The following is a 20,696-nucleotide window of genomic DNA, read 5'->3' as shown; positions in this document are numbered from 1 at the left end:
ATAGGTAAAATAACTCATTCAACAACAAAAAATTATTGTAGTATTTTGTAGCTACTAGGATTGAAGTACTAAAGAATTGTCTGTCTGCCAAGTTTTGGGGAAATGGGAAAATGGGACAAGATCTTCACCACATGGGGCACATTTCACCTCTCTGGGATTCATTTCCTATTCTGTAAATGGCAGAGTTGGGGTTCCAGGTCTTGTCCTTGTTTTTTTGACTTTGTGTGAAGGTTTCTCCACCTCACCTGGCACTAGTCTTATTTCAAAATATTCATCTCATACTATCCTCTCTTTGCAATTCTTTAATTCATTCAACAAATATTTATTGAGCTTCTACTAGTATTGTGAGTAACAGAAGCAAGGTTCCTCCACACATGGAGCTTATTATAGTCCAAAAGGATAGGACAATAAATAATTTTGAAAGTAAACAAATACAAATATTTATTAATAACTGATAAATAACTATTGGTTGGAAAGGTGCTAAGAAGGAAATAAATAGGATCATGTGTTATGTCTCTGAGAGTCTTAAAATGAAGCAGACAAGCTCTTTCACTTTCAAGTGCTGACGTAGTAAAGTCATTAGGTTTCAAAAAAGGAAAAAAAGATAATATCTTACAATTAACTAATGAATGAACAGCCATTACGCTAGAAGAAAATTGTATTGTGATTGGTGTACTTCGTATCTTCTCAGAATGAGAGAGGTGAGGCTTCTCAAAAAGAGCAGCGAGAGAAAGTCACTTAAAATTTTTTTTTTTGGTAGGTCAAGCTAAAGACGAACTGAAAATAGACAACCTGAAGTCAGACGGGAAAGCTGCCAATCTAGTCTGGCCAGCAGAATTTCTTTCAGTAGGTCTAGGCTCCCTCGGCATTGGGAATCCAGATGTAAAGAAAACTTATGCCATAAACTTCAAGGTAGATTTCAATTATTACTGCCCGGTGGCAGGAACCTAGGAAGGAGAGGTCAAGGTGTGGTTTAGTAAGAGACAGCTCCCGGGAACGGCACTTGGAAGGGCAGGGCGGAGAACAGCTGGAGATGAGATAGAGAGGAGGGGGAGAATGCGCCGACACCTCAAGGTGAGAGAGTAGAAACAGTCTCCGCCGTGGGAGCCGCGCGCTGCTCAGGTGGCTCTTTCCCGCTCAGGTGAGCTCCTCCCGCGCCTCCCATTGGCCGAGATGCCCGCGGCGCTGGGAGGGCGACGCAGCGCGGTCTAGTTCAGGGTCTAGGGCGGCGCGTCACTTCCGGTAGCGCGGAGCTTGTAAAACACCCTGGAGAGAAAATGGCGGCGGCAGCGGCTTCGGCGCCTCAGCAGCTCTCGGATGAGGAGCTTTTCTCTCAGCTCCGCCGTTACGGCCTGTCTCCCGGACCAGTGACGGAGAGCACCCGCCCGGTCTACCTCAAGAAGCTGAAGAAGCTTCGAGAGGAAGAGCAGCAACAGCACCGGTCAGGGGGCCGCGGCAACAAGACGCGGAACAGTAATAACAATAACACGGCAGCCGCCACGGTCGCAGCCGCGGGACCAGCGGCGGCGGCGGCCGCGGGGATGGGGGTCCGGCCGGTCTCGGGCGACCTCTCCTACTTAAGGACTCCTGGGGGCCTGTGCCGAATCTCGGCCTCTGGCCCAGAGAGCCTCCTGGGAGGGCCCGGGGGCGCCTCCGCCGCCCCCGCGGCTGGCAGCAAAGTGCTACTGGGCTTCAGCTCGGACGAGTCGGACGTGGAGGCCAGTCCCCGGGACCAGGCCGGCGGCGGCGGGAGGAAGGACCGGGCTTCGCTCCAGTACCGCGGGCTCAAAGCGCCGCCGGCGCCCCTGGCCGCCAGCGAGGTGACTAACAGCAACTCTGCCGAGCGAAGGAAGCCCCACTCGTGGTGGGGGGCCAGGAGGCCGGCGGGCCCCGAGCTGCAGACCCCGCCGGGGAAAGATGGAGCAGTGGAGGACGAGGAAGGGGAGGGAGAGGACGGTGAGGAGAGGGACCCGGAGACCGAGGAGCCGCTCTGGGCGAGCCGGACCGTGAATGGCAGCCGGCTTGTCCCCTACAGCTGCCGGGAAAACTATTCGGACTCAGAGGAAGAGGACGACGACGACGTGGCCTCCAGCAGACAGGTATTAAAGGACGACTCCCTTTCCCGGCATCGGCCCAGACGAACCCATAGTAAGCCTCTCCCCCCGCTGACTGCTAAATCGGCCGGCGGCAGGCTGGAGACTTCAGTTCAGGGAGGGGGAGGACTCGCGATGAATGACAGGGCGGCGGCTGCCGGGAGTCTAGACAGGAGCCGAAACCTCGAAGAGGCGGCGGCCGCGGAGCAGGGAGGAGGGTGTGATCAAGTGGACTCCAGCCCCGTTCCTAGATACCGTGTTAACGCTAAGAAACTGACCCCTCTCCTGCCCCCGCCACTTACTGACATGGACTCAACCTTGGATTCGTCAACAGGCTCCCTTCTGAAAACCAATAATCATATTGGCGGTGGGGCCTTCAGTGTGGACTCCCCCAGGATTTATTCTAACAGTCTCCCTCCCAGTGCGGCGGTGGCCGCCTCTAGTTCACTCAGGATCAATCACGCCAATCATACGGGCTCCAATCATACCTACCTGAAAAACACATACAACAAACCGAAGCTTTCCGAACCCGAAGAGGAACTTCTCCAGCAATTTAAACGGGAGGAGGTGTCCCCAACAGGGAGTTTCAGTGCCCACTACTTGTCGATGTTTCTCTTAACTGCTGCCTGCTTATTTTTCCTAATACTGGGACTGACTTACCTAGGAATGAGAGGGACAGGAGTATCTGAGGATGGAGAACTCAGCAGTAAGTATTAAATCCTGTGGGTAAGGTAACAAAGAGAATGTTGTTAGTGGTCCGCTTTAGCCGCGCTTAGCGTTTTACATGAAGTGACTTACCTGCAAGAATATGGTTTAACAGCAAAAACGCAACAGTGCGTGCATGTGTCATCTTTCTTAAAGAACACCATTATCGAAATGATGTCATATGGCTGGTTTTAAAAGTTTTCTGCATGATGTATTGTGAAATTCAAAACAATTTTTAAAAGAATATTATAAGCTTGTTAGTAAAACTCATTTGTGTATGTGACAATTCTCTTTTAGCCCTGAATAACTATTTGCGCAGATGCCAATTACTTAACAAATTTGAAGTATTAGGATAAGGCTCATTATAAATGTAGTGTTTTTCCAAATTGAGTTGTGATTCTAATAGGCAATGTAATAGCTCTTGAAATTCGAATTATTTTATAATATTAACTGTATGCATAAATTCGGATTAAATATTTTGTGGTATTAACTGTATGTATAATTTCTTTATAGTGAATGAATATAAAAAAGCAGCAAGGCACACCTCTTAATTTATTTCCCAGCCCAAAGCACTTTCCCTATCGTCTGTACAAAAAGTAGTGGTAGGGCAGTGCAGGAGCTTGCAGTCAGATTTCCTTGGATTGGTTTCCAGGTCCTACTATTTACTTGCTAAATGACTGTAGGCAGGTTATGTTCATTGTCATAATCAAAGTATCTCTGCCCTTAAACACAAAAAGAAGATGAATACAGACCATTTTGTGTTCTCTGAAGGAAATAAAGATGAGTAATTGGCGTACACAACTTTATTTTTTTTCCTTTTTAAAAAAAATTTACCAGACTACACTGACGTAGGTGTACACTACTTTAGATTGAACGGAGGAGTTACTATTTGAGGTGAGACGTGAAGCAGAAGGAGACAGCCTTGTGGAGAAACAGGAGACCATTCTGAGCAGAGATTAAGGCCTGGAGTTGAGCAAGAGCCTTCTTGTAGGTTAGAGTGGTTAAGCACCTTGAGCAAAGGGGAGAGAGTCAGAGTTAAAGCTTCTAAACTTTCCTAATCTATAAGATGAGGCCTCTATTGATTAGAATGTTTGTGAAGATTAAAAGAGAAAGTAAATTAGGACAAAATGGACTTCTGAATACATAATTTCTCAGTGTTAAGTCCCTCTCTGCATTCTCCCTGAAGGCTTCCTACTCTTTTCACCCAAGATGAATTCACTGTATTTTTATTTGTATTTATAAAATTGGCTTATTAGTTTTATTTCAAAATAGAGTGAAAGATGCAGTTAGCCAACTCAGATAAAGAGTAGGAGTCAAAATAATGTAAGCTTAGATTTAGATATAGCCAATTCCGAGACAGTCAAATAATAGATTTTTACTCTGTTGCTTAATTACAGGGGTTGAAACAAGAATGAAATTCAGCTCTCACTTTAGTTTATTCCCTGGGAGCATGAGTGTATTGTGTCCTGCCCCAAATATTTGGGAGAAAAAAAATAAGGGCACACTAGAAGTTAAACAAGTAAAAGTTCACATAAATTAAATGACATTACCTATCAGCAGTAGCTATCTGCATCTGTGTCTCTAACAACTATAAGATCTGGCCTTTTTCTTTTTTTTTTTTTTAGACAGAGTCTAGCTCTGTCGCTAGGCTGGAGTGCAGTGGCACAATCTCTGGTCACTGCAACCTCCGCCTCCCGGGTTCAAGTGATTCTCCTGCCTCAGCCTCCCAAGTAGCTGGGACTACATGCGCGTGCCACCACACCTGGCTAAATTTTTTTTTGTATTTTTAGTAGAGACAGGGTTTCACCATGTTAGCAGATCTGGCCATTTTCTAAGAGCTAATTGCTTTACACCTATTGTACCATCTAATCTTCCCAGCAACTCACAGAAGCAGGTGGTGGTATCCTCATTTTTGGATGAGGATGATACTAAATTAAGAAATGCACTGAGTGTTGAACAGTTAGTAGTAGGGCTAAGATTTGGTTTCAGATTTTATTTCCAACTAGAAAGACCATTTTAACACTGTTTTGGTTATTGTTTGTAGGGAGCTTTCTAAATAAGTGGGTACCTTTATTATGATTAAGAAAGTAATTGACTATTTGGTAGGATTTCATACAGAATTATTGATAAGCACAATTCTCAGTTAAGGTGACTTTCACATCTTTCTCATCAGTGTTAAGATGAATGACTAATGTGATGTACTAAAAGTTCAGGTAGAATAGGATAGGAATGCTAGGATTTTGGTACTCTTCACCTTCACTGATAAAGAAGGAAGGAAATTATATTTACATTTTAGTAAATGGTAAATGTGAAGTAATCTGGGCGTTGGAAAGAACAATGGCTAAGAAGTAGAGGATCTAGGTTCTAGGACTTGTCTGAATGACTGTGGTCAAGCTCCTTAATCTCTGAGCCTCATTTTTATATACTAAATGGAAGTAATAATATCTGCTGTCTCTGGGGTTGTTTGTGAGGGTCAGGTGAGACAGTGTGTTAAACATAAGGTGGTATTATTCAGAAATTTGGACAAAATTTGTTGTATTCCTGGTAAACTATAGTATATCTAGAGAGAGAAATAGTTAAGACATTTCTATAAATGACATAGTATAGTGCATTTCTTAACCTAACATTTGGTTTTTATCCCATTAAATATACATTATAGAAATTGATACAGAAATTTGAATCAAAGTATAATGAATCCTTAAATGTATGATACACTTGATGTATTGTATGTCTACCCTGTGGAAAGAAGTGCCTGCTAACTTCAGTTAGTCTGCACACCTAACAGTGTTAGGGTATCAAGAGTGAATAATATTTTCACTCCATATATATATACACACACATACATACGTGTATTCCATATCCTTTGATATATTATGATGCTTTAACTGTAGAGTTCATTGGTCAAATAGTATGCTTAGGGAAATAAGTTTACTTTGAGAGTAATAGTTTTCACCAGAAGATTGTAGGTTATATGTGAGAGTAACTTTTAGGAGGCTTTTATTATTTAAATTACATATAACATATAGTAGATTAGTCTTTTAAATTGTTCTTAATCATATAGTCTTTGAAACTTTTTCATCAATGCCCTATTTTTTATTAATTAAATTGCTATAAGTCTCTTCTTCCTCATCTATAAAACTAGGGGGTTGGATTAGATGATCCCTAAGCTCTTTCCAGCTCCAAGATTTAAGATTTTAACTTTGAACTGCCATACCAAAACAACTCAAGGATCAACCTGCAATCAGAGTAGTCGCTTGTTCCACAGGTGATTAGATCATTATAGCCCACCAAACGAAAATAGAGAAGCAGAATAGATTGACTGTCCTAGGCTCGTATGATCATTATTAATTTTTTTTTCAATTGCAAAAGACATGACTTCTGCAGAAAGTTTGAATAGAGATGAAGGAAACAGTGAATGGTTATTGTATGCCTCTCTTCCTAGCCTCATGCTGCCCCCATATAAATAAGTTCAAGTATTAGATCCTTTCTGACCTTTCTTAGTATTTTTCATGTAAATACATCTCTGTGTGTGTGTGTGTGTGTATGTGTGTGTGTACAGATTTTCATTGAACAGCAGAGTGTCTACTATGTGCCCGGTATTATTTTAAGCAGCGGGGATATCTGGTGAACAATATGTTGCATATGTGGAAGATGAAATCTCTGTTACAGAGCTTACATTTCTAGGAGGGGAATGGACAAGTAAATAAGAATTTCACATAATGGTAGTTGCTAACACAGGGTATTGCTGGTAACTTTTGGGGGCTGAGGTGAAGAGATATGCAATATTACATAAAGGTAGGCAGACCTCTCTGAGGAAGGATGTTTGAACTGAGATATGAATGACTTCAGGGAACTAGCCTTTGATCAGGAGAAGAGCATTCTGGCAGAAGTATCAGCAAGTGCAGAATTCCTGAGGCAAAAACAGGCTTGTGTGTTGAAGGACCGAAAAGAGTGGCCAGTGTTGCTGGGACATAATGAATGAAGGGGAAAATGGCATACCATGAAGTTAAAGGTAGGTATGGGCCAGATCATAAAGACCTAAACGCCTTGAGGGCCGTTGAAAGGAGTCAGAATTTTAAGTGATATTATAGCATACATATTCTGCAACTTGTTTTTTTGCTTAACATTGTATCATGGGTAACTTTTCCATATACTAATTTTAAGTACAGAGGTATAATTTTAAAATCTCATTTTCCACTAGTCCCTTTCTCATCCTATAAAAATACTAAAATCTCTACCATTCTAAAAATGTTGCTCTTCTGTGCTCTTTTCTTCTCTAGTTGTTACTCTTCTCAAACTTTCTGCCTCTATTTTCTTCCCTGCCATTCACTCAACCCTGTCTAGTTTAGCTTTCTTTACCAGCCATTCCTCTGCTACCTCTCTTCTTCAAGTCACCAGTTACTCAATTTTCAAATCCTCATCTCTTTGGTACATTTAGTGCATTGACAACTCCCTTCTTCATGAAACTTTCTCCTTTCTAAGCTTCTGTATCACTACTCTCTCCTAGTTTTCATACTTCTGTCTGCCTGTTTTAAATATTGGTGGTCTCCACAACTTGATCTTTGGCTGTCTCCTTTTGTACACATTTCTCTAGGAAGTTTCATTCACTCTCCTTGTCATTATCTTCCAGTTTTGTATTTTTACCTTGGATTTCTCCTGAGATCTAGGTATACCTATTTGTTTACTAGACATCTTTTGGGTATACTAGAAGTATGTACCAATACCATCTGACATTTTCTTTATATTTACCTTGTTTTTGCTCCTCCTCCCTGTTTAGTTAATGGTGCTTCCATCCACCCAGACAGAGCTCAAGAGAGAAACCTTGGATTTACCTAGATTCTTTCCTTTCCCTCACCTTCCTACAAACCCCCAACCTAATTGGATACCAAGTCCTGTAGTTCTGTTTCCTCTATATCTTTTGAATCAATCTTTTTCTGTCCCTCGCCACTGTTCTAGGTTAGTCTCTTGCCTGAACTCTTTCAGTAACCTAAAATGGTGTCCCTGCTTCTAGGCTGTAGCTCTTCCAGTCCATTTGTCAGTACAGAGCAGTGTTTCTAAAGCACAAATGTGATTATTCCCTCTTGCTTAAAATTACACAATGGCTTTCTCTTAGTTATTGGCCAAAATCTAAACTCGTTGGCTAAACTGTTCATGATCTGACTATGCTTGCCCTTTCTACCAGTCTCCCTTATCACACTTACTTTCTAGAAAACTGAACTGTTTGCTGTTTTCTGAGTAAGTCATGAAATTTGTGCTTTTCTACCTTTGCACAGGTTATCCCCTTTTTTGGGAATGTTGTTTCTTTATTTTGTAACTGTGATTCATTCTTAAACATGTCATCTCCAGATATCTCTGACTCTCCATCTTTTTACCCTAGAGTTTGGCCCATCATTTTGTGCTCAAATAAGACATTAATTGCATCCTTCATAGTATTTAGGACAAAGTATTATATTTGTGTGTCCACCATGCCAAATAGATGACAGCTCCTTTCTTTAGAGTAATATTTCTATAGGAGTAGAATACAGTGTTAAAGAGTACAAACTTTTTACTCAGTTCTGATTTTGGCTCTACTTTTTAAAGTAGACTATACTAGAGATATAATTGCCTCATACTAAAAATGAGATTGATAATACTATCTGAGGATGACTTGTATTAAGTGAGATAATGCATCTAAACTAGTGTTGTCTGGCACATGGAAATCTCTTAGTAGATGGAAGTCACATTAGTATCTTCAGCACAGATTCATTATTCAGCAAATATGTGTTGAATAAATGATCACATATCAGGTACTCAGGATATATGCACTGTTAACTGGTAGTATCTAACTCGGTAATTGGTTATCTACTTAGTATCTGGTAAGGATATATAAAAGAAATCTTATTTCTGTAGAAGCCTCCACACCACTAATAACAGTAATAGGAAATGGCTAAGAAACATACAGGATATTATGTGGTTACACACTTTTGTAAAAGGGGAGAATTCACTGTAAATTCTCAAATGATCAGTCTTACATGATCAAAAGTTCTAAATTCAACATTTGGATTTTATTCTGTAGGTTGAGTAATGGCAATTCATGGAGGTTATAAAGCAGAGGACAAGCATGATCGAATTGGTCCTTTAAGAAGGATAAACAGGTGATGGTTTAGACAGTGATAGGGTTGGAGGGAAGGAGTAGGGCGATGACACCTGAAAGAGGTGGATAAGTGGGAATGGAGTTGGGCCTATGAATGAAATTCATTTGAAGAAAGACATATGGTTTTGAGTATAGAGAATAAGAGAGAGATAGGAGTCAAAGATTATTCTGGCCATGAGCCTGGATGACTGAGAGAATGATAATATCATTGGAGGAATTAGAGATGTGGAAGAGGGATCTTGTTTGGGGAAAAGTGGTCTAGGGAAAATTACTTGGGGCTTATTATTTGAGTTGTTCAAGTGAAAAATTCTTGTAGGCTCTTGTAGATACAGAATTGGAGTAAAGATGAGAGACTGGTGCTGAATGTGAGTACTAGTACTGTTTACTGTTTACTAAGGGAATACTTTTAAATGTTTGTTTTTTAATGTGTTTTTTTTTCTTTAAAATCAAGACCAGTTGTTACAAAGAGGTAACATGTTTTATGTCATTGTCGTTTAAAAAATATTTTTACTTCTTAAAGTAGACTAGCCAAAAGGTCCCGAACTTGGTATCTAAAATGAATATGGGGAATAAGGATTTTGAAAAATAGCTGTTGCTCTCATTCTTTTTTTTTTTTTTTTTTTTTTTTTCAATATGAGACAGGGTCTTGCTGTGTCACCCAGGTTGGATTGCAGTGGTGTGATCATGGCTTACTGCAGCCTCAACCTCCCAGGACTCAAGCAATCCTCACAGCTCAGCCTCCTGAGTAGCTGGGACTGTAGATCTGCACCACCACATCTGGCAAATTTTTTGTATTTTTTGTTGAGACAGGATCTCACTTTGTTGTCCAGGCTGGTCTTGAACTCCTGGGCTCAAGCGATCCTGTCACCTTCGCCTCCCAAAGTGCTGGGATTACAGGTGTCAGCCATAGCAGCCGGCGTATTCTCTCATTCTTGAAGAATGAAAGCTCTGTGTTATGTTTGAAGTTTTACGAGTTGACTGCTTTGTAAGAAAAAAAAAAAAAATCCTAGATCTATGAGAATATTCCCGTGAATGCCAGGGATTTGCATATACCAGTTTGATGATTTCAGAAATTAAAGTCTACTCTATGAAAATGTTTTTCATTTGAAAATTTTCCTAGAATGATTTAAAATTAAAAATAATGAGGAAAAACTTGTGAATCTCTACAGATATATCCACGGAGACTAGTTTGAGGATACACTGGCATAGCTATCAGAGAACCTGGGCTTCAATATTGGCCCTTCCACTTGCTAGCTTTTTTTCACTAAGGCAAGTTGCTTAGCCGTTGTAAACCTCAATATCCTCATATGAAAAATAGGTTAAATGAGAATTAATGAAGTAATGTGTGTAAAGTAAAACTCATACATGGCACATAGTAATAATAATAACTAACCCTTAACGTAGCATTAACTGTGTTCCAGGCACTGAGCTAAACAATTACTATTTAATCCTTATGAGGTAGGTACTTATCCCATTTTATAAGTAAATGGAGACACTGAGAAGTAACTCGCCCAGGGTCATGTAGCTAGTAAGTGAAGCGGCAGTATTTGAACTCAGACAGTGGCTCTTAACTGTTCTTCTAGATTGCCTTTTAATATGTATAAATAAGGACTTGATATATGTTCTCTACTATTATTGTTATTTTCAGAAAACTGTGACGAGTATAGATTCATAAAATCCTAGAAGTGGCAGGAATAATCTATGAAACCTAACAACTTTAGGAAAAGTTGTATTCATTCAACAATTATGAATCACATGGAACTATTTATCCTTAAGGTTTTAGATTAATTAAGGGGGAGGGGGCATCTGCTATAAAGCAAACTATAATATATAATACATAGAACAATAATACAATATTAAAACTATTTCTAATTTTTAAAATATTTGCAGTCTCAAAACTTGTAGGGAAAGTGATCTTTTGATTTGTATTACCAATTACAACTTCTTCTTTCTGTTGTTCATTTTTAGGATATAAAGAACTTTTCATACATTTGATCTCTCTTTTTTGCTCCTTTTGAATAAACTTCATATTTTCCCTTTATACTCATATATGTTTTAATGGAAATGATGCATTTGATAATTTCAGGGACACTAAAATAATCATGAAAAATTATTTTCATGATTCCTAAGAGTTGGGAAGTTTTTAAAGCTTGCTTCTCCTTGCGCATTGATTATTCAATATTAACTTTCCCTATCTGAAAAATATGTTATATAAATGGAAATTTATAGCCTCAGTGCAAAGATAATTATATAGTTTGTAAGTTGTTTAAAAGAGAAGGACACCTTAAATTGTTGGAACTCTCCAAAATGTATTTGTTAATAAATAAGTACTACTAACTTGTTTGTGAAAATTTTATTACTAATGATATAATCTAAATTAGAATGAAGATATATTCTAGGGGTGGGGAGAATATCAGGAAAAATAGCTAATGCATGCTGGGCTTAATACCTAGGTGATGGGTTGATAGGTGCAGCAAACTGCCATGGCACGCGTTTACCTATGTAACAAACCTGCACATCCTGCACATGTATCCCAGAACTTAAAATAACATTTTAAAAAAGATGTATTTTAATCTTGTATTGATTATACATTAAAAATTGCTGCCATTTAATATGGGAACATAGCTTAATACTAATTGTGGAAATTGTTATAACAGTTATTTGCTTATAACTTTGGATTTTGATTTTCATATTTAGATTTATTTTTAACATAGATTTTATTTATTTTTTATTTTTTTGGAGACAGGATCCTGTTCTCTCGCCCAGGCTGGAGTGCAGTGGTGCAATATCGGCTCACTGCAGCCTCCATCTCCTAGGTTCAAGTGATTTTCCTGCCTCCACCTCCCAAGTATCTGGGATTACAGGCACACAGCACCACGCCCGGCTAATTTTTGTATTTTTTAGTAGAGATGAGGTTTCACCATGTTGGCCAGGCTGGTCTTAAACTCCTGACCTCAGGTAATCCACCTGCCTCGGCCTCTCAAAGTGCTGGGATTACAGGTGTGCGCCACCGTGCCCTGCCCTAACATAGATTTTAAAGTGAACCAGTAACAGTATAGTTGAGCAGTAACCTTTGGATTTCACTGTTTTAATAATCTATGCTTTAAACTGCATCAGTTTATATATTATATATTATATATATAGTTAATAATATTTATTAACAATATTGCCAAAATTTTTTTAAACAAGAGTTGACCAGGAAGAAAATAGTTAGGTTTTAATAATTTATTTTGCATGTTTAATATCATTATTTAAAAAATATATTTCTTAGGAAATTAGCTCTTCAAAAAGGTTATAAAAGTTATAGTAACAGAGGTAATCTCTAAAAATAGAATAATGCATCTATCATATGGAAGCCATCATGAATTACTTTTCATATGTCTTCATTTTCTTTTATGTCAAGGTATAGTTTAAAATTATACCACTTAATTTTTCCTGGGTGGTAGATTTATTGCTCTGTGCTTTTGCACAGCTTTTTACTTAAAATGCTTTTGCAAGATGACTTCTGAATTCATCTTTACAGCTATGTTACTATCAAATGGCAAGCTAAAGTTTAAAAACAAGGCTTGGTTGTAAAACTATGCAAGAGTGTAGTTCAGCTCTCCTGAACTAATTGGGTAGTAAGTATGTACCAACAATTGCTGTTCTGCCCTGAATATGACATGAATAGAAAAAACCCTTTAGTAGCAAATGGATATTTTAGCACATAGCAGAAAATTAATTTTGTTTCTCAGTTAGCTCATATATATCTGAGTATGTACACAAACACACACACACGCACACACACACACACACACACAATTTTCTGACTATGGCTAATTCCTGAAAGCATGCTGTACTTACAAAGGATGCTTTTGCTCTGTAGGAATTCACCAAGGTAAAATTTTCAAAGCATATGAAGAGGATTGTTGAAATTAATTAGGAGGTGAGGGGAATCTTGGGATATCTACTTCTTCTAGCCTCTGAGCTATGGCTTGGAACCTTGGTCAGCCTTATTAATGACTTCCTTAGTTTATAAGTGTATCTCCCATGGGATCACAAATGCTTTCTTGTTTGATTTAGTTCATTTGAAGAAACATTAAGTTTCTCCTACTCATTTATTCATTCAGTCACGCATTCACTCAGATTATTTATTGAGCACCTATACTATGTACCAGGTAATGCCAGAAGATAAGTATATATCATACCTTTTAGAACTATAGGAGTGACACTCTCCCCACGCTTTGGCTGGCATTCTCTTCTTTTTCCTAAATATTTCTGCACTAGCTGGCCTTCAGAATTGGGATTTTGTTACCATGCAACAGTGTATCAGACTTATATATTGTGACTTGGGAAACATACTTTAAAAATTAGTTTCTGTAAATTTGAGTATACCATCTGGTAAAGCTTATCACAGTGTATATATACACAAAAGAAATAGTTGGCTAATTGAAGTAATGTGTGTTGATCATTCCTTTCACCTTTTCTGTATTACCATTTTCTCAATTGGGAATTCTACCTTTAAAAACCACACAATTTTAATAAATGTAGGTTTTATTTTTTGCAGGTTTTTAGGAGTAATTTTTAAAAAAGGAAGAGACATGAAGAATGAATTTGCCAAAAATGAAAATGTTATAAAATCTGAACATTTATGATTATGGTTCAAGATGTTCTAGAAATATTCTTATCCTTTTGACAGAAGTGTTTTTTTTTTTTTTTAATTTCATCTCTAAATGTCCCGTCTTTCAGATTTTAAAGCCTTAGGTGAGAAGAGCAAACATTTATTGAGAATTTTCAATGTGTGTGAGCATTTTATTTTAATTTTCATGAGGGTAACTACTCATACTATGTCTGTGAGAAAACGGAAAGATAGAGGGAATAAGGTTACAAGTGATTTGTCCAAGGTCCCACAGCTACTGAGTGTTGGAGCCAGCATTTGAATCCAAGATCTAACTTTAGAGTTCACAGTATTAACTACCAGGCAGCAGTAGAATTTTTTATACTTTATCTTATTGTTAGCTACAGGCTTTATTTGGGCAAGCAAGATAAACACAACCTCTGGGCCTTGCTTTTTGTGTCTGTTAAATGAGGGTATAGTAAAATCAACTTTACTTCCAGCCAGTGATTTTTGTAGGGAACTGCTGTGATAATGTCTGTAGAAATGCTTTGGAGAAATTTGGAGTGATATATAACTGTAATTTTAATATTATAAGTTAGGACTTAACAGCTATAGTAGTTTAAGCAACACATGTTCAGCATTATGACATGTCCTGTCAGTAATGTTAATAAGTAATAGAGTTGGCTAAATTTATAGTCCTTATCAGTATTTTTAAACCTTTCAAGCTGTCTGAGCAGATAAAAGGGAGTTATCTTTTCACGTTACATAATTAGTGCCTTCCTTATCTCCAGGACTGAAAAATAATGTGGTTTTTTTTTGCAGCTATATTAAACAGGTGATGACACAACTTGAAACTGGATTGTAGCCTTGCTGATCACTAAGAGGTAGATTTGCTGATAGGAAGGTCAGTGTAAATGGGTTACATTGCTTTAATCCAAAACGTAGTACTGAATTTGAGACAGAAAAACATTTTTTAAGAATGAGGATGGGTCTTGGAGTAAGCTTCTGTTAATACTGTGTGAAGAACAGACAGTGCATACAGTTGATACAGAAAGGTGGCTTGTCACATGCCGTTCTTCAGCTAGTTTGTAAGATACCATGAGTACTGTTATTATCAAAGTGGGAAGATGATGTGTGTCCCCATGAATAGGCAATAGGTGAATATTAATAGTACTTAAATTAGAAGGTATTTAAAGTACATTAGGATCTTCAGTCTCTTAGATAAGTCATGTGAAGCACATAATGAAATTTCCATCCCATTTTGCATTTGAAACTGTTACCAGTGATGGTTTAGACCAGAACCGTCCAGTAGAAATATAAGCCACACAGTAGCCACGTTAAAACATAAAAAAGTTGAGATTAATTTTAATAATTGATTTTATTTAATCTGGTATACCTAGAATATTATTTTGACATATAATCAATATAAAAGTTATCGATGAGATATTTTATGCTCTTTTTTGAATTAAGGCTTTAGAATCCGATATGTATTTTGCATTCATGGTGTATCTCGATTCAGACTAGCCATATTTCAAGTGCTCAGTAGCCACATTTGGCTAGTTGACTACCCTGTTGGGTAGTGCAAGTCTGGACCGCTCTGAGTTATGGAGTTATATTATTGGTTTAATGAGACCTAATGACAGTCAAGCATTACAATGCCTGTAATGTGCCATGTATAGTGTTCTCTATAATATTTTCAGAAGATCTTTGTAATAACTCTATGATGTCAGTTTTGTTATCATTTTAGACATGGACAGTGAGGTATGGAGATATTAATTTGTCTAAGATTAAACAGGTAGTCTGTAGAGGAGCAGGATTTAAAGCTAAATCTGACCCTAAAACCGCTGTCCTGTTTTTTGTTTCTGTTGCACTGTTTTAAAGCACTGCCACTAGGGTTTGGGCAGGTAGGTGGGTGAGGTGTAGTTTTGGCACTGCTCAGCCAGTGACTTGTGATTTAATTTTTCCTTATTTTTAGGCACAAAGGACTTCTTAGCTTAGAGTAGAAGTGGTATCTTCTAAGTCCTTGCTCATATTCCTGATTGGGAATGTTCCTTTATACTTGTTCCTCATTTCCCATTCATTAAACTGCTTTCTACAATTCTTTAAACATGTAGAATGGAGAGATGGCTCTTTGAGTCTGTTACAGGACCATGGCGGCAGATAAGGGAAAGCTCAGCTCCTATTGGCAAAAGTGAAAACTAATGTCTAGTAAAACTTTTGTCTGGATGAAGAAGTTTTCTAAGGGTTTCAGTACTTCATTCTGAGAAAGAATTGAGAAGTTCTTATTCATCATGCTCTTTGAATTGTAAATATTTTTTCAGTTATTTTACAGGATTTTATATCGTGGATTAATACTTAGCAGCATGTTCTATTTAATTTGAATAATTTCTTTGAATTACATTTGGATTCCTAGAGAATATTTTCTCACAAACTTTTTCATTTCAAAAGGAAAAACAGGCAGTCCCTAATTTTTGAATACGTTGTCTTCCAGATTGTGTGTAAAACAGTTGTTTGAACTTGGAGCATGTTTTACTACACTGGTTTTAAGTTCCTGGGCTAGCCCACAGAAGCCTATTTAAAACCACATCCTATTTTAGCACTAATATACTGTTGGTTTAAGTTTAGGGAATCAGAGCATTGGATCATGTTCTGTGGGAGTTGGAGGAGAAAGAAAGTTTATTTTTGGCTTTTAGTGTTTTCTCTTATACTTTTTCATCTCTTCAATTTCTGTTTTCCAACTTATACTGGCCTAAGCTTTCTGCTGTTTTACTATAATCTTGGCTCAATAACTTTAAAAGATTCAATAACTTCTAAGTGCTCAATAACTTCAAAATTTTCTGTATGGAATAGGTTTACTTGTTGAGTGCTTGGCAAATAAACGTTTTATGCTCATTCGTATCTCATTTAGTTTTAAGAGTTTTATGAGGTAGGGGCTAGTTTTCCATCATTAATGAGGAATCTGAGGATTAGGTTAATCACTTTGTCCAAGTTTATAGGGCAGGGAGAGGAGTTATGGAGTTAACGTTGTTGGGTAAAAACCTTAGTAACATGACTTGAAAGCTCATCCACTAACCATTGGACATACTGTTTTCCTTTTTCACATATCCTCTTCTCCTTTCTCTCTTTACTAAGTCCCAACTCCCCCTATTCCCTCAATTCAGATACCTTTTTTTTCTTTTTGAAAGAGATGTGTCTTGCTCTGTTGCCCAGGCTAGCCTCAAGTAATTACTCGGGCCTTGGGCTCAAGTAATCCTCCCACCTCAGTTTCCTGAGCAGCTGGTCTACAGGCACACACCACCAAGTCTGGCAGTCATCTACTTTAAACTAAATGTTAGGGTAAGCCATTTGATTGAATGAATTCATAATATAATGTTGTAGAGCTCTGTTCATAAAAATTGTATGATTTTATGATAAAATTTGGTAATGTGATTATCTTTAGTGAGGATTGAGCCAATATGGAATCAGAGTTTAGCCCTGCCTCTCTAAATTGTTCTTTATCCTTAAATGTGTAGTAGCTGGATTGCCTACAATTCTACAATTTTCTGTTAGAATTTATGGCAGTAGTTTTCAACTGTGGACTGAGAACATTTTGGGAACTGTGCCCATCATAAAGTTTGTCTGAAGACCTAATAAATAATTTGCCTTTCATACTGTGCTATTATTTTTCAATGGTATTTCAATACTGCTGTGATTAAAATATAAAATATTATATGCATGGTAGAATTTGGTCATATTTTCTTAATAAGTGGATATCAAAAGTACTGTTATGGGGAATCTGAATATCTTGATATAAATGAAGAAGTCCTTTTGCTTTAAGAGTGGAGAATCATTACTTAAAGAATGTTACAAGGAAATTATATATAAATTTTATATATAATATATATAGCATTTATTTTCAAGACATTCATACTTAATGTCACAGAATCAGTTGTAGTGTTGAAATGACTGACTGACTTACCAGCTGGTAACCCCTTAATCTCAGAGGTGATTGTACAAGATCTTGATTAAGTCAGATTCTATTAATATCTTTGATTGGTAAAACATTTTTGGCAGTAAGTGAAAAATTCAGGCATTATAAAAGACTTGGGGAGCCTTGCCTTGGAGTTTTCTATCTCTCTAAGAACTGTCATTTTATCCCAGTAGCTCTATGGTAGAGACAGATGAAGGTTGGAGTAGCAGTATATTGTGTTATTTTATAAACGTGCTATTTTTTATTTCATGCTGAGATTGGGAAAAGATAACTTATTAATCTATCTAAGATATATTAGGTTATCTCTCTCCATGCTGCTGGGCATAGTTACAAAACATCCTATTTTACATTGAGGAACTAGAGTCCCACAGAGGGTAACTTGCCTGAGATTGTAAGTCATAAACTTTGGAGCTAGTATTTCTTGCCTCAAGAGATTTTTTTTTTCTCTTAAATTTTGCCCGTTGCTTTTTATTGTGAAGAGATACTTATTCATCTAAATGATATAACTTACGGAGCAAGCATTACTTAAAACAAAATTTGTATTTTACTTAAATTTTAACAACTTAAATTCTTTACTTTTTAAAAAATTGTACAAAGTTGAATTTAATACAAAACAGCTATAAATTATATTAATGCCATCTTATCCAAGAATGAAAAAGGATAAAAATATTACTCATTTACTTTGAAAATATTCAGTACCTTTTAAAAAATTCTAATATTTAGGTTAGGAAATGAGAGAAACTAGGATGATTTAGGAGGGTCTTTTCCTGAGTTTTGTTTTGGGCAGAATATCAATCCAAATGCATTTAAAAAAATAGGAGTGTACTATGCTGCAAGGTTGGTTTAGATTGCTTTTTTTTTTTTTTTCTGACACCTGTTTTCTTTAAAATTCCTTTTGGCTAATAAATTATTTAAGGGTTAAAATAATAAAAGACACTGGTATTACATCAGTAAGTGTGTAGTGATGAAGAACCATAGTACAAACACAGTTAAGTAAGTAAAAATATATAAGCATAGTGTATGGGTTTTGATGTTTAAAATGCAAGATTAAATAGGCTATAGTAGTATGTTGGGAAATTTGGGGAAAAAAACAAAGTGGCAAGTCAAAATTCTGCTAAGACCATATGCTAGCTAGAACAGACATGATATGAATATAAATACGTTACTTATGCTTTAATTTGCAAGGACTTTTACATATGTTCTTACACAATCAGCTTTACCAATTTATTACAGGGTTGTTGCCATACTTTTATTTTTCCTAATCCTTGTTCTGCAGGAAGGGAGGATACACTGAATGAATAAAAGCAGATAAACTTAAAATCAATGGTTTTGCCATATAAGATCATCTTAGGATTTAAAAGGGTTTTAGAAGCCATTAGCTACTTTAGGCAATATTAGCTACTTTAGCTACTTCAGGGGTTTGAGGGAGATAATGTTTTAGTTGGGCTCTTTTGGTTATAAGGACAGTTTTAAGAAAGTGAGTGTTTACTATGAGGATATGTGTAGACTTCAACTGTAGAGACTTTAACAATTCAATTCAAGGGATTCCAGGTCTGTGCTTGTGTGTGTGCTTCTGTCTCTCAGTACTGTGCTAAGTTTTTCTTGGGTTGTTTCACTTAATTCTGAAAATTGAGGCCTAGGGAGGTTAAGAAACTCATCCAAAGTCAGTAAGTGGCAGAACCAGATTTGAGTGCAGATAATCTGACTCCCACTATGGGATCTTTGTCCCTGTACTGTACTATCTGCACAATTTTGTATTTCATGTATTTGTTTTTTAAATTTCCTTTGGAATTATTCCCACTTCCCCCCTTTAAAAAAAAAAAATCTCACATTCTACTAGACTAGGAGTTCTTAAACAGTGGTCCATCAATCTTAAGGAAGAGATAAATGGACTCCAGGTAAGCAGTAGCTCCTTGAAATTATATGTACATTTTTGAATATGTATGCATTTTTGCAGGGTAAGGGTTCATAAATTTTATTAAATTCTCAAAAGGATCTCTGTCCTTCAAAGTAGTAAGAGTCACTGTACTATCAGCAGCTCTAGGGAAGGTTCTGAGTTCTTATCTTTGTATTCCCTAGCACCTGATTTTTGGTTACTCAATAAATATTTGTTGAACAGACCTTAACAAATAGAGATGGTATGTAGGAAAATAAGTTTGAATTTAGTCCTAATCTGGAATTTGAAGATGCTTTCACTGTTTATTTAAAATGGTGTTAAGGATCAATCTTACTGACTTGGTCCAGAAAACTGTTTTCTGGCAGATTCAAATTTTATGAATCAAGTTTCTTGAAGTTAGGTTTTTGAAATCAGAGAATAAAGCAAAATTCAGCATTTAGAGTCTACAGTAGGGTGTCTAAAAAAGGCCAGTTTTTTTTCCCCCTCCAGTATAGTATAAAGACTCTTTTAATATTGGATAAAGGATTAGGGAACATTATACGTTTTAAACATTAAAATCATACTCCAGGGTTGAAGTACACTATATAAGCTACATGGAAACTGAGAGCAGCTGAAGGCGGGGAGAGATAGCCTAGTAAACTTTAGGCAGAATAAATTAAACAGTTTATTTGAGCAAAGGATGATTTATGAATTGGGCAATACTCAGAACCAGAAGGGATCCAGAGAACTCCTCTCTAAAGCAGTGATGGGCAGTGAGCTTTTATAGGCTGAATGTGGAAGTAAGACAAAACATAAGTGGAAAGGCCCTAGTTAGAAGTTAGTTGGTGGTTTCTGATTGGGTATGCTTAAGTTTTGTTTTACTGTTTACACGGGATTGGGTTTTGGTTTGCTTACAGAGGAGTTCTGTTCACAGAGAAAATCTTCAGGCTAATGGCTTCCTCCTTACTTGCTTTAACAATTCTCTCCTTTTGTCAGCCTCTCAATCTTGAGTGCTTGACTAAAACTTTGAGCATTGTTGACACTTTCTGTCACCATTATAGTGGACTTACTTGGTCTCAGTATGGAATACAAAAGTCATGATGTCAGGCTCATGGAAGAAGTATTCCTTTTTTGTTCATCTTATTTTTGTTGCTCTAATTGCAGTGAGACCATTTGGCATATTGCTGATGGCTGCAAACATTCATTTAAGACACTAGAAAGAATACAGTGCACCAGGGAGATGACAATGGGCACTATCAGGAGGATAATAGTAGTTCTTTCTTAACCCACAGGCAGTATGTTTCAAGACTCCCATTACTCCT

At 37.3% G+C, this 20,696-nt stretch overlaps 1 protein-coding gene across 1 annotated transcript in view; it reads left to right on the top strand.

The window, feature by feature from the left end:
• The first annotated feature begins 1,215 nt into the window (after nucleotides 1–1,215).
• Nucleotides 1,216–20,696, top strand: part of LEMD3 (LEM domain containing 3) — a 79,250-nt gene continuing 59,769 nt past the window's right edge. The window contains exon 1 of the mRNA XM_003824796.5: nucleotides 1,216–2,799. Within this exon, the coding sequence (XP_003824844.2) occupies nucleotides 1,278–2,799 (1,522 nt within the window). The 5' untranslated portion in view covers nucleotides 1,216–1,277. The remainder of the gene's footprint in view (nucleotides 2,800–20,696) is intronic.

This window comes from Pan paniscus, chromosome 10, assembly GCF_029289425.2.
Source record: "Pan paniscus chromosome 10, NHGRI_mPanPan1-v2.0_pri, whole genome shotgun sequence".
Taxonomy (NCBI): Eukaryota; Metazoa; Chordata; class Mammalia; order Primates; family Hominidae; genus Pan; species Pan paniscus.
This window is presented reverse-complemented; position numbering and strand designations above follow the sequence as displayed.